Consider the following 14,762-nt stretch of genomic DNA (forward strand, 5'->3'; position numbering starts at 1 on the left):
CATACAGAGTGTCAATGGGACCAATATACCATACAGCAGCATACAGAGTGTCAATGGGACCAACATACCATACAGCAGCATACAGAGTGTCAATGGGACCAATATACCATACAGCAGCATACAGAGTGTCAATGGGACCAATATACCATATAGCAGCATACAGAGTGTCAATGGGACCAACATACCATACAGCAGCATACAGAGTGTCAATGGGACCAATATACCATACAGCAGCATACAGAGTGTCAATGGGACCAATATACCATACAACAGCATGCAGAGTGTCAATGGGACCAACATACCATACAGCAGCATGCAGAGTGTCAATGGGACCAATATACCATACAGCAGCATGCAGATTGTCAATGGGACCAATATACCATACAGCAGCATGCAGAGTGTCAATGGGACCAACATACCATACAGCAGCATGCAGAGTGTCAATGGGACCAATATACCATACAGCAGCATACAGAGTGTCAATGGGACCAACATACCATACAGCAGCATGCAGAGTGTCAATGGGACCAATATACCATACAGCAGCATGCAGAGTGTCAATGGGACCAATATACCATACAGCAGCATACAGAGTGTCAATGGGACCAACATACCATACAGCAGCATACAGAGTGTCAATGGGACCAATATACCATACAGCAGCATACAGAGTGTCAATGGGACCAATATACCATACAGCAGCATACAGAGTGTCAATGGGACCAACATACCATACAGCAGCATACAGAGTGTCAATGGGACCAACATACCATACAGCAGCATACAGAGTGTCAATGGGACCAATATACCATACAGCAGCATACAGAGTGTCAATGGGACCAATATGCCATACAGCAGCATACAGAGTGTCAATGGGACCAATATACCATACAGCAGCATACAGAGTGTCAATGAGACCTTGATGTGGACCCATATGGCCTACATATGGCAATACACACGTTTTGTGCATAATACTTTTCTGTGCGACTCAAGTTTTATTCTATAATTGGAGCTGAAATGACAGAAATATTTAGTCTCAACATTGGTGTTTGTGTTTGTTACTTATCCTAGTCTGTGTATAGAGCGAACTATATATAGACTCTTGTTTAGTGTGATCTGTCTAAGCTTTTTTTCTTAATTTTAGAAATGTCTACGTTAGAGATGTATATGTAATTAGAAGCAACGTAAATTGTGATGTGTTTAAGGTCTACGATGAGCTAATTAACTTTTAGCGGGACTGTCCCTCCCAAGAAAACAATATGGGAATAGCTCTGGAAACTTATTTATAGCATTTCCTTTACATTTCATCCCATTCCATGAAGACCCCGGCATAACAAAAACACACAGTAACAAATGCAAGTGTCTCAGTAAACTCCCTTTATTTAGTTCACTTAAGTTGTTTCATTTTGCTGTTGTTCAAAGAGCAAGAGTACAAAAGATCAAGATAAAACCGTATCTGACCCAAGCATCCTGCGCGTACATAAAAAATGACCTCATTATAGGAGTACTCCATAGTGTAGCTTTTTTTTTAGCATCCTTTTTAACAACAGGCTTTTACCAAGACAGCCACCTGTGTGCATGGTGGACCTTTCGAAGAAAGTTTTTAAAAAGGATTTGAAAAAAAAAAACTATCCCAACAGATATTTTAAAAAAAATCATAAATCCTAAAATCTACAAGGAGCTGTTGAGTATTTCCCACTAAATTGTACAGCTAGCATACCGTCCACATGTAAATCATACTGAGCGGTGTGCCGTCCAAATAAATAATATCTACTATAAACAAATGCAAACATCTCTTTCAACAAAACCGTAAATAAAAAAAAAATACCAGTCCTTTTACACAATAAATATTAAGAAACCATTGACATAGTTGAAAATATTCTCATATAAATTAACAACTTTAATTACATATAGCAGAATGAACATAGGTTAAAGCAATTAACAAAGAGGAAAGTGGAATGCAAATAAAATATTTCCGAGAATGAGTTGGTCGCTATAGCTAAAATATAAAGAAGAAATAGTTTATAGATTTACCATGTTTGTTTTTTTTATTATTTTACAAAATAAATAAATGTTTTAATAGAGCAAAATAAAAGAATAAATTACCTTTTCTGTAAGTTGAATGTTTTTTTATTTGTTTTTAAATTTAAATTTTAGAAGCCCTTAGTTCTAAAATGTGGCCGTTTTAATACCTAGGAATGAAAAAAAAAATACCCACTGTTTGGTATGATGCTATGTTGTTGGACCTACCGGACATTTTTCTTTTTTGTTTACAGATCTGAAAGGCTTTCCCAATGGGAAATGTCTTGTTTCAATATTTTTTTAATTGTGAAAATTTATTTTAAAGGGTATCCTTAAAATTAAAAAAAAAATCACAATAAGGCTTTATGTATTTTAATTAACTGATAGTAAATAGAATTTGAAATAAAAAATGACTAAACAAAAACATTTTTGAAAATCAATTTAAGAAAATCAACAAAAAAAAAATATTTTTTTTCCCCCCACACAAATGCTTAATGATGAAAAGATTATTTCTGGATAAAGGAAGATGGACTCATGGTTTTAGAAAAAAATGTGGTAACATTTACCATTAATTAGGTTTTTTTTTCCCCAACAGCTACCTTAAAGGAGGGTTGTCTACAATATAGGATTGCCTGCAAAATGTTTAAATATGGTAACAATTTCTATTGCTATTTGTGGACATGCAGATTTCATTAAACTAAATTGTCCTCTATGCTATTTAGTAGTGGTCAGCCTTGATTACCATCCTATTTTCCCTCATCTTGTCACGCAGATTTTCTGTTTCCTATACTTTCATTGTAAATTATAGAAAAACACTATATACTGTAGTACCTATCTTTTTTTTCCATGAGTCGGAGGGTACATAATGGCCTTTTATATTCCCCTGTTGATCTGACCTTCATTTGCCTTGCCCAGATGTCATTGTTTTGTTTTTTTTTTTATTTTTAACTATTTTTTTATTTTAAATAACTCTATAAAGTATCTTAAAGTTCTGCTATTTTTTTTTAATAGTGGCTAACGGAAATGAAAATCTCTTAGTGTTTTAACTTTATCTAATTTTTCATAACCAACGAGGTTTAAGACCACCATTTTGAAAAGTATTTGATAATTACCTTTATAGTCCTTTCATGACTTACAATATTACAAGTAAAATATACAGCTCGCAAAAAGTGGTTATTATGTATCTGTTAACGTGGCGTCATATCGATTTGAAGGGGATAGTTATAAGTCTAAGATGACTAAATATTTTACAATGATGAAACTGACCTCTATAGAATACAGTACAAATAGAACATTCTGGAAAACCAGCAATCATTTACCAATATCAGTAGATATTCGTCTTTCAGCTTGGTCTGTGTGACATTCATTTTTAGGAAAATTAGTGTTTGACAAGAGGTAAATATTTTGACATTTTAATAAAAAAATAATATTGTAGAATACCGGTGACCCTGAGGATCTAAATCACTTAGGTGTTGGTCACCAACGTACTGATTTGTTCAATGTTAAACATTTTTGGATTAATGTAGTGTATTGGAAAACTTTATATCACCATATATATATTACTGAATAAAAAAAAATTGAGTTTGACATCTATCGAGTCTCTAAAGGAATGCTCTTTTCGTAGGCCCATTTTTTATCATCTATGGCTTCAATGTAAACTGACAAATTAATACCAAGAGGCCATAGTTACTATATGAGGAACTAGCAGTGTGAAGAAAGAATAAAATTAATTATTTTTGGGGAGTTCACTTTTACAAATGTCTGGGTTGGAAATGAGTTAAAACCTTTACACTCTTTAACTTCCCAAGTCCTTTTACGTCTTAGATCAAATTTTCTTTCAGTCTTTTTTTTTATGAAAAAGAAGTTTGAAATATGTAAAGGAAGCAAATACATAAGATTGCCTTAAGATGCAAGCTAAATACTGTGGGAAAAAAAGGAAAATAAAAGCATGTATTCACTAACAATACACGACTAGACAAACGCAGACATAATTATTTCATCATGTTGACTTCGGCCATGATATGTTTCTCTTACTGAAATGCTCTGTTGGTAAAAGTTTTCTGTCCGGTGACAAAGGATGGATGGTTTTTTAATTTTGCTACTGAATTGAATACGGCACAGTATGAAGCTTGCAAAAGATGATTTGTTTGATAAGTCAAGATTTACCATTAGCAGAATGATAATATGGAAAAATTAGGTATAGAGAAAATAAAAAATTGCTGAAGTGCCATTTTCGAAAGGAAATACAAGCTGCTTAAGGGCAGCACAATTACCCATAACTGAATGGAAATAAAATATGTAATTTTGGCTTTGATACATTGTCTTTTACACTCAATCCTTTAAATTCTTCCCTCCCATATGCTCAGTGATTATTAACCACCGGCAGACTTATATCTTCACACGTCTTTGGTGTAAGTGTCTCATTAAAGGTAGAAAAAATATTGAAAATAGTCATAAAAATATCTATTTTGATGTGTGCTGTAGCATTTCTGATATAGCTCATGTTAAGTGCAGCTCTTAAAACCTCTCTTGAAAATACTTGTTAAATAAGGATATTAAACAGGTCAAATACTGTTGTAGTGCAAATAAAAAAGAAACATTTTTTTTTTACAAAATATAGAAATGTTTGGTTCCAGTATCTGAACCAACATGTTCCTTTCAAGTATCTCTCATGAAAGAACAAAAATATTAAACATGTTACTTCCACTGAAAAGTCTCTCTTTTCTTTGTTTTTGGGTAAACAGTTTTCAAACCCCATAAGTTGCATAGTTCTAAGATCGTAAGCACCTTAGCGAAATTTAACTTTGTATGCTTTCAATTCTTTTTTTGTTTTTGTTTTTCTGTATTTTTTGCAGTAATAGTGCAGAGGAAGAAGTCGAGTCTCCTGCGCAGTATAGATACTTATAGAGTCTTAAGAAGGTGGTCTAGATCTCTGTATATCTATCTATACAAACTCGAATAAATGCAAACACATTTACGCAAACAGTGAATGTGATGTATCTATAGATATACAGGTGTATTCTTGTGCCTGTAAGTCTGTTGGTCACACTCCCGCCTAGAAGAGCTGGAAATGTCCCTTTCGTATATTGGTTGCTGCAGGTGTAGAACTTGCACTTCCTTTGTGTCTTATTTCTTCTTCCATTGATCATTGCTCTGCTGCAAGTCATTTGTCGTCTTCTTGATTAGCGTATTCAATAACTGATACTGTTTCTGCATTTTTGTTCATCTTTTTTTTACGAGCAACCGCACTCTTCCACAATCATGTTCTGGATATCCTTTTTAATGATATTTTGTCCATCGTCATAGTAAAGCATGGACATGGCTCTCAACTTAGAGGGAACACAACAAGATTTGATACTATTGAAGGGACTGTGGCCTTTAACCCGATACTGGTGAATGACTGTAGAATGAAAGGACAGAGATGCCCCAGATGTCCCTGCAATGTGGTTAGGGCAATCCCCCTCGCAATAATTGGCATGGTAGCCAGGAGGTGCTATGATCCAGTCGCTCCAGCCAATGTCCTTGAAACTTACATAAAAATGCTTTTTACAGCAATTGCTTACTTTACCATCACATTCTAAGCCACGTTTCCTCCTTCGGTGAGGGTGTTCGTCTGTCTGCTGAGCCACGATCATTAGGAAAGGTCTATGTGACTGCTCTTTTTCTTCTTCACCTACAGTTGCCCCTGCTTCTTTGTCTTCATCATCTTTTCTCTTTCTCTTACCAAGCAAGACAGGGGTTGCTCCTGATTCTTGGCATTGGTCACATGCTATTCGAACATCCATTGATGACTTTCCATGATTTAGAAGGCGCTGAATGCTCCCAGATATAGGGAATGTATGCCAGCCACTCTTCTTTGTGTCCACCACTTTCTCAGCAATCAGCACTTCATTTTTGTTCCCATCAGGTCCTCTGTGCTCCTTCTGTCCTCGTTGCTGCTGGTATAATCGAATTGTTAACCTCGCCCGGCTTCGATTGGCTTTGGAGAGTTTAAGGAAAAGCCAAAGTTCTGCCTCCCTGATTATCAATAGATCGCTGCCTTCTTTGGAAATTTCGAAGTGGAGTATCTTCTTTGAGGGTCCTACAGATCAAGGGCAACAAAACAAAATATAAATATTTAGTTGTTTGACTTTCAGCTTTTTTGCATACATTTTTTGAGCATTATCTTATACAATTCATATATTGGAGAGGATATATAGCACAATACGTGAGGTTTGGGGTTTTGAGTTTGCTCAGTGCTTCAACTACTTTTCATAGCAGAGCCAAGAACTGTATTGCTCCTAAATGTCTCTAATGCATGTTCCATTTGACACTACAGGATACATATCGTGCAAGTCATTAACTCTAAAGTGAATATGTCAGAGGCTTCTTGATTACTAATAATCCCTAATACATCTGCATGGTATATTCTGCTTTCATCATTACACCAATCTACGAGGGCATGCACATGTGCTTCTACCCTCTAAGTTCACAAATAGCATTAGGAGAAGCAGATTTCACAAATACTCAGCACTTTCAAACAGTGTCGGACAGGTTGACAAGGGTCCCCCAGTAACATTGAGTTTGGGGGCCCACTGTTCAGCTACATACATGTAATACATTAACCGCATTCAAAAATTTACCATATAATGAACGCGGGTAGTTTGATAAATAAATGATGAGATGATGCCCTTTTCAGTACACAATAAATAAAGTATATTGTGCCAACTACTACTCATATAAGGTGGGGCCCACCAGGGAATTTATCTGTCCTCCTGTTGGCCAGTCCAAGCCTGCCTTCTAACAAATCCTACACTTAAGTCTAGAGATGATATACACATATGTATGGAGAATAGTTTTTAAAATACCAGAGGATATCACAGAGGTAGGAGAGCTGAGCTTGTAATTCAACTCACCCTTCATGTTATGATCTCTGTAGTTTTCCTACAGCACTTACTAGGTTAATTCACGACGACATGCACTGAAACAAAGTTAGCTCTGCTACATCTGTATCTTATCCATGTATAGTAAAGTTTGCAGTTTCCTGTGTACATCTATTTACCTGCTTGTGCGTCTGTCTTGCATAAGCAGATTTATAAAGTGTTTATAGAAAGCTTTGTCATTGACAGCTATGTTTCTAATTTAACATGCTGTGTGCATGTTAATTATAGCACTCTGGTGGTAGATATGCTGAGGAATGGATATAATCAGAGAAGAGCATATTTTGGGATGTTTTCTCCTATGCATATACTTGTTGGCATAATGGTTCTGATCGTGAACATCATGATGTGGGGGCGTTCCCTTGATAAAGACTCCATGTACTTGGCAGAGGGTGAAATGAGTAATAGGTTCTGCTGGGTTATTTGATCATGAGCAAATGAAGCGTTTCTTATTATAACAAGTATTACTTTATTAGGGGAAGGTGACAATTTAGAAGACTGAACGTTTTTTACTGTTCCAAAAAAAAATGATCAGAGTCTCCCAGATGGTCGCTGCCATTCTTTCACTCGATGATATAAGCAGTTTGGGTGATAACTAGTTAGTACAGTGTTTTATAGGCACTGAATCTGTTGCGGCAGCACAGGCAGGACCGTCTATGTTTAGGTCTGCTACAACATGTTGTATACTAATAACTGGAACACATAAAATGCATTTCTGTTCCTGCTTGTATGATTTCAGGGCTATGGAACATTTCGAGGAAGTTATTTCATGTCAACTATTTTACAATGAAATTCTAAAGAAGGAAGGATAAGCCCGCTAAGGAGGCTAGAGAAGATCAGAGCCACTTTTACTTTCAGGTTAAATCTCCAAGGATGAGTTCACAGGTCCAGTAATCACCTGTTAGAACGGATGTTGCAGTGATCCATTGGCAAAAAAGTTGTACAAATAAAACTTTTTTGTCTGTTGTTAAATAACTGATGTCTGCCAGATCTTTTTTTTTTAACATTGGAGAACAAATCCGTTAATGCATCGCTATTTAGCCATCCGTTTTTCTTGCCTTCGTAAACAATCCTGTTGTTTTATTACAGGATCCATTTCAAATGGAAGATAAATAGCAATCCCTTAATGGATCTGTCCCCTATAGATTCCAATATTAAAAAAAACGGATCCAGCAGAAATCAGTTATTTAACAATGGTCAAAAAACTTGTGTTTATACAAATTTTTTTGCCACCAGATTGCTGCTAGATCCATTCTAACAGATGATTACTGGACATGTGAACTCAGCCTTAGGATATCAAGCAAAAACATTTAACTTGTCTCTCCTCTTTTATCCCTCGTTAGGCATAGTTACACAGTAAAAACTTTCAAGAAGATGGTATCAGGCGGCCACATGAGCTAGGACTATCAGCTTATAAAAAAAAAGGAGGCCGTAGCATCCCATCAAGGTTCATTGGTTTATAGGGTTTTCAGAACAGCAGCATTATATACATTACTATAAATTATTGCAGAATGAACCATATGGGTCCCTCCGTTTTTGCGACCAGTGGTGGTCAGAAGACCTGAACCTATACTTATGTTAGAATATAGATACTTATAGAGGCAAATTTTACAGTTTGGTGAGGAATGGCAGTCCATTGAGGTAGAGGTACTGGACTGAATGGGTACGAGCAATCTCAGAACATGATACACGTTTTTAAATAAATGTAAACTTTTAACAAACTTTTGTCAATTTTTGGTTGCATATAAGAAGTTTAAAATCAGTGCTGGTCTGGGTCCTGAGAATGAAGGGAAAGAATGGCTCAAATGGCTCAGCTCTGACTTTCTATTAGTCCATACAATGCTCCACTCAAGCTTGGAGGATCAGATAAAATGTTGTGCACTTTTCTATCAGCGACCAGTGGGACCCCCACAAATCAAGACTTTGCTTTTGTGTGTGTGTGTGTGTGTGTGTGTATAGTTAGTCTTTTATGTTACTTAATAGATTTAAAAAAAAAATAAATAAAGGTAAACTCAACAAAATATGTGGTGAGCTTTAATTACTGTAGTTAGACAATGATGTCTGCTAAAGCCAGTTAGGCTTTATGAGAACACTTTACGGTAAACTTGATAGGAGACCAAAATCCGCCTGGGCTTCAAGCGAGTCCATCATGAGCATGAGCTATTATAAGATTGTGCCCAAATTTAAAGGAGCTCATCATTCACCACTAAAGGTTTTGGTCTTTTGGAATTAGATTAATATAACTTGGAAGGGTCTTCCTTATATATACTACATAAAAGGCAGACCCTTCAAAGAAAAAATTAGCAGGCCTATAAATGCAAGCCGACAGGATACATTTTTTTATATATTTGGTCTTCAGAGACCTTATATATGAATAATCTACCTGGATTTCCCAAGTTTAGTTTCTACAGATTGAATTTATCAGAGACCAACCTGGTCTAGTCAGAATCAATGAGAGGAAGCATGAATATAGTTGCACAGTCGTTGTAGTTAGTTTGCATTTGTCTAGTTGCAGGAGCTTGTCATCTTAAAAGGTTTCCTATTATTCACACCTATACTACAGTGCTTGTCTAGGAAGATCAAATATTCATAAAACTGGCCAAAGTCTCTTGAATCAACACAAGTTGAATAGATGTGCTACTTATAAAGGAAAAAGATGAGGTAGGTAAAATAATAGGCAAACTAAGTAAAGCCTAGCTAACAGCAGCCTTATAAGAGAACCTTGGGAGAAATATTGGCAGATTGTGAGTGAGTCTTTGAGAGAGAACAGGATTTGTACGACTTACTGTGTATGCCTTAACGTCTGCAAAGAGATACCTTGGCATCACATACAGCCGCCACACCAACAGTTAAATTATCCCGAAATAAACTAACACTGCAGTTTGACTTTCTGCTTAATACGATTCTGTTTAATCACACTAGGGGAATGTTAGGAGAAGTGCTATGTCGTGATGGAGCTCAATCGGCTGCCAACAGTCAACCAGCCCGGTGGCCTTTTACTTCTTGGATGATACATGAGACAAAGAACTTACTAGTAACTTCCCTTGTGGACTATAAAATATTTCCTCCCAAAAAAAATGTAGCTGTCGAGTCCGGCAGTGAATATATATTAGTTTTTTAATCTATAGCTATCCTCAAAACCAAGTTGTCAAGAGTGAAATTTTCATTCTTAGAAAGAAAAGTGCCATAAATAGAGAAGACATGTTATTTTTCACCGCAAGCTCGTTCCAGATCAGTAAACTCATTTCCAAAATGAGAAAAGCTTTGCACGATGTTCCCATCAAAAGAGAACAGCTCCTTTTGACTTTTCTCTCCTCTGTCACTTACTTAAAGCCAAACAGTTGTGAAGGTTCTGATAAATGCTACCCTCTCGGAGCTAACTCCTATTGAAATATTGCCCTTGTTTGCCCTTTGTCAATATGATGTAAATGATTGCGGAATGATTCAAATCCACCAAGATGAATGCGACTAAAGGCCTTATTATACCAGAAGAAAAAATCCGACCGTTGTCTCCCGTTAATTGCAATTGCAGTCAATGAGAAAATCGCAGACAGAAAACTACCTAATCTGCTTTTGTGCTTGTGTAGAATAGAGATCTAAATCATGAGTATGTCAGCTTGTGGATATATTAAATCATGCCTGCGTACCCTTAATGTGGAGCAGAGAAACGCTGCATTGTTTGGGAGTTCTTGTGTGCAATCATATATATTCTTTATTTGACTTAACATCTCGCTATGGTGCCTGCTCTTTTTCTTTCCATAGAAAGGTAGTCAAGATGTTGCTTTTATATAACAGCCCTTACCAGTGGATAGGACAGCAGTTATCCAATGAGACTTTACTGCTGGAGCTCTGCATGAAAAGTCATTAGGTAGAAGAAGAAGTCTGCAGTGGCCAGTGCCCTCTAGTGGCCACTGGAAGGAAGCTACTGTTTCACAGGACTGCAAGTTTTCCTGGACATATTATCATTGGTATTTAACTCTTTGCCTGTCGAAATAGCTGTACAAATCAACTAAATGAAACTCAACAGTGATATCATATGTTTCACTAGATTACTGAGCAGTAAATGTAAGTGTGGAATAAATGGATCCATTGCAAGTAAAAATTATCACTGGCCTCCTGTATGCAACTAGACATCTGCTGTATGGTTATTATTCCTTGCTACTCATTAGCTGCCATTAGATGGCTAGAATAATGATATATGCTATGTTAAAGGGAGTGACAGATGTGAAAAAAATGCCAGTGTTTTGAATAAATAATTTTCTGACAAGACAAGACTTGGACTGGCCCATGGGTGGACAGGTGAATTCCCCGGTGGGCCCCTCTCCAGGAGTTTGTCACCCACCATTTTATATGAGTAGTAGGCACAATACCCTTTATTAACTGTGTACTGACAATGGCAGCATCTCATCATTTATCAAACGCATCAGTTAATTATATGGTAGACTTGTGAATGTGGATTATAGCTTAACAGTGGGTCCTAAACTCGATGTCTCTAGTGGATTATTGTCACCCCAGTCCTAGTGTGTGATGGACTCTTAACCAAGAGTGTTGGAGATACCTCTCCACAGGCCAGATCTTCCAATCTGGTTATACTTACGTGACCTGTCTTCCTAGCATCCTGAGAACTTCTTCCCTAACCCAAGGAACTCTCCCCTACATATGAAGCTTCCACATCTCTTGGTACATTCACCTGTCCTGACCTGTGAAGTCTTTCAAGTCATAAACCCAACTTAGGGTCGCCCCCAGTGTAACGAGGCAACCACCCATTTGGACGAAGGATTTGCGTGTTGCAAGCCAACCAGATTAGATCATTTAATTTACAAGGTTGCTGTGAGGTTGCAGAGAGCCCAATGAAAGCAACGGAACTTCTTGAAGGACTGACATCATGGAGCAGCTGCGCTCTAGTCACAGCAGGATTTTAATTGATATGACAGCATCAGTCGGACTGTTATATTGTCCATTTTCTAACTAACGTATAGCTAAAGACTTTTTTAATGCCTTGAATTTTTTTATTTTAGATGGATTGCAATTTCTTTAAGTATCGTATAGGATGAAGTTACTTGCCAAGACATTCTCTGCCTAGCAACCGATTCATACATTACATAATGAATAGCCTTATGCTTGCAGAAAATAACATTTTGGCATCCAGTTACGAGTATTGGCTTCATCACATTAAAGCCAGAAGGTTTATACTTTGTATATCTCGTGTAGGGAGAATATGGATTACGCCAATAGAAATCTTACTCACAAAGCAGCTGGGTAACCTGAAGAGCCAACATGCATCTTTATTGTAAAGCATTCCAGGAGTGCAGCGGGTGCCTTCTCCACAGATGTGAATTGCATTTATTCACTAAGCCATATGAAGCTTGACTGGTAACTTTCAGGCTTGATAACAGTCTCATTGACAGTGGAGGACGCAATCCTTCATTGTGTACTCAGAGCGCTGGCAGGAATGTCTGATCTGAAAGCATGCACACACTGCAAGGCTTTTCCTGCAGACAGAACATCTGAGTCAACAGGTTTTTTAAGACTGGAAACTCTGAGTGCTGTCCTAATTGTTTATATTGCTGGAGCACACTTTAAACAGAAATGCTTATAGTTCCCGCACATACTTTGACTACCATGTTCTACGCTAAACAATGACATTCTTTTTACTTTGGCTTAGAGGCAAAATAAAAAAAATGTGTTTACCAGCCCATTCCTTTTTCAGTTGTAGCTACACCGAGGTTTGACAGCCTCACAGCTTCTGCCTGCTGCAGAGGATTTCAGCAATCAGCCAGCGCTAAATTTTTATTCTTATGAATGAGCGAGGACTCATGAGGACGTTTCCAAAGGCTTCTCGGAAGAAGCACAGAAACTTTCTTTTATAATGGAACGGTGGCTCAGTGGTTAGCACTGCAATCTGGGGTCTTGGGTTCAAATCCCACCAAGGACAACATCTGCAAGGAGTTTGTATATTCTCCCGTGTTTGTGTGGGTTTCCCCCGGTTTCCCCCCACATTCCAAAGACATACTCATAGGGAATTTAGATTGTGAGCCCCAATGGGGACAATGATGATCACGTCTGTAAAGAATTTATAGTGCTATATACCCTTTTCAGCGGTCCTGTAAGGTGAGGAGATGATGGAGCACTTTAAGATGACTCCTCAGTGGGACAGCAGAACTCCAACTATAGGGAGGGGGAGATATATACAGCAGTTAAAGTCATCTCCTTGCCTAATTTTACAGCTGTGATGACTGCAAGTGCACAACTCAGTGCTCTGCTACCTGGAACAGCACAGCTGTGCATTACCCTGGCACCAGATGTGTTACCCACTCTCCTGGCATTTCACCTTCTGCTGCGTTTCGGGTTAACCCTTAAGTAGCATCAATACCTTTAGCTACAAATAATGTGGTTATTGTTTTGGTTTTTTTGTCTCCTGCTGGCTAATTACAATGCTAGGATAAAAAACATCCCCTAAGGGCTAAAGTCATATTTAGCACTCAGGACCTTGCTGAGTTTTGCAGAATGTCCATACCCTCCCCCTCTCTCAAACACTTGTACTTTGTTAAAGATTCTTAGAGATAGCTCATTCTAGGTGAATTTAGCAAATGTAAACAGGTAGGCTGCAGCCAAGGTTAAATCCCAGAAAACACATTATTTGGCCATTTCTGCCCCTGTGAGTTGGCTATTTATGGACCTTTTAAAGAATGACAGCCACACTCACCTGCTTCAGCAAAAGTGATGATTTCTGAAGTTTGCTCCAAGATTTCATTCATTTCTGCTCTCCGTGCAATAACATCATCTATTTGCACTTGGCCATCCTCTCCCACTTTCCCCACGTGAACTTTCTTGATAGCGTTTAAGAGCGCGGCTTTAGGCACCGGTTGAGTGATGTTGGGTCTGTCCCTCATATGCAGCATATTTAAGATGTGCTTCTTCACTGCCTCAACCATGTCAGTCTGAGAAGTGGGTGCATCCTTGTGGAATCTGGAGAGCGAGCATGACGGACAGTCTGTGACCAAACTGTGCCCCTCAGATCCCGGAGTTGGCGTACTCCTCACCATAATCCAGCAAAGTACCAGCAGAAATCCGTTCAGTAAATGCACAGACATCCTGACACCAGCTTTTATAGGCTTGATATTTTTTTTCTTTTTATTCTCTGAGTAAAAAGCTTATCCCTTTAAAAATAAAAAATAGAACTTTTTTTATCCTCTAATCTGAAGCAAAACAGAGAAAAAAGTTTTTCAGTGTAGTTTTAGTCAGCAGTCTTCAGAAAGTGCTGGGAGTACTTGAGGCTGTCAGTGAGGAAAGCTCTGACTTCTGTCTCAGAGTGAGAGAGGGAGAGTGAAAAAGAGACAGACGAGAGGACGATTGGCCTCAACTAAGTGAATGAGAGGGTGGGAGTTTGGTCTATGAGTAAGAAAGGGGAGGAACATTTCGAGCTCTGCTCTGGTGCTCCAAGCTATACACACCAATGTTAATGTTTTCACCGCCCTCCTCTTTTATCTTTTCTTTTTCTTTTTTTTTAGTCTCCAGAGCCTCGGAATCTGTTCTCTTTTTTTTTTTCATCATATTAGACACATTATTGTCTGAAGCTGCCCATGTTCCATAGCCTCTATGTGCACAGCAGTTAGCAGGTTTTCACACGCTGTTCTTCACAGGTATCCTAGCAAAGCTTAGACCTTTTTTATGACTTTTGGAGAGAGAAAAATAAGTAACTTAACACAAATACCTCTGGCAGTCATTACTACTGTCCCGCCGCTGCTCGGAGGAGAGGAGGGGGGAGATAACCTAGGTGTATAGACAATAACGTATGGTTCGAGCGATGATGAAGAATTA

At 37.9% G+C, this 14,762-nt stretch overlaps 1 protein-coding gene across 1 annotated transcript; it reads right to left on the minus strand.

Annotated features, from left to right (window-relative positions):
• Positions 1-1,378: 1,378 nt before the first annotated feature.
• Positions 1,379-14,289, minus strand: INHBA (inhibin subunit beta A). Its single transcript, XM_075315139.1, has 2 exons — positions 13,648-14,289; positions 1,379-6,103 (listed from the first exon to the last, which is right to left on the minus strand). Exons 1-2 carry the CDS (start codon positions 14,033-14,035, stop codon positions 5,256-5,258), a joined length of 1,236 nt encoding a protein of 411 aa, XP_075171254.1. The 5' UTR covers positions 14,036-14,289; the 3' UTR covers positions 1,379-5,255.
• Between the last annotated feature and the right edge of the window lie 473 nt (positions 14,290-14,762).

The sequence above is a fragment of the Anomaloglossus baeobatrachus genome, chromosome 6 (assembly GCF_048569485.1).
Source record: "Anomaloglossus baeobatrachus isolate aAnoBae1 chromosome 6, aAnoBae1.hap1, whole genome shotgun sequence".
Lineage (NCBI taxonomy): Eukaryota > Metazoa > Chordata > Amphibia > Anura > Aromobatidae > Anomaloglossus > Anomaloglossus baeobatrachus.

Coding starts and splice junctions, on each gene's coding strand:
- INHBA (XM_075315139.1), bottom strand. CDS start 14,035: ATGTCTGTGCATTTACTGAACGGATTTCTGCTGGTACTTTGCTGGATT. Junction 6,104..13,647: donor CATCACTTTTGCTGAAGCAG/GTGAGTGTGGCT, acceptor CTTGATCTGTAG/GACCCTCAAAGAAGATACTC.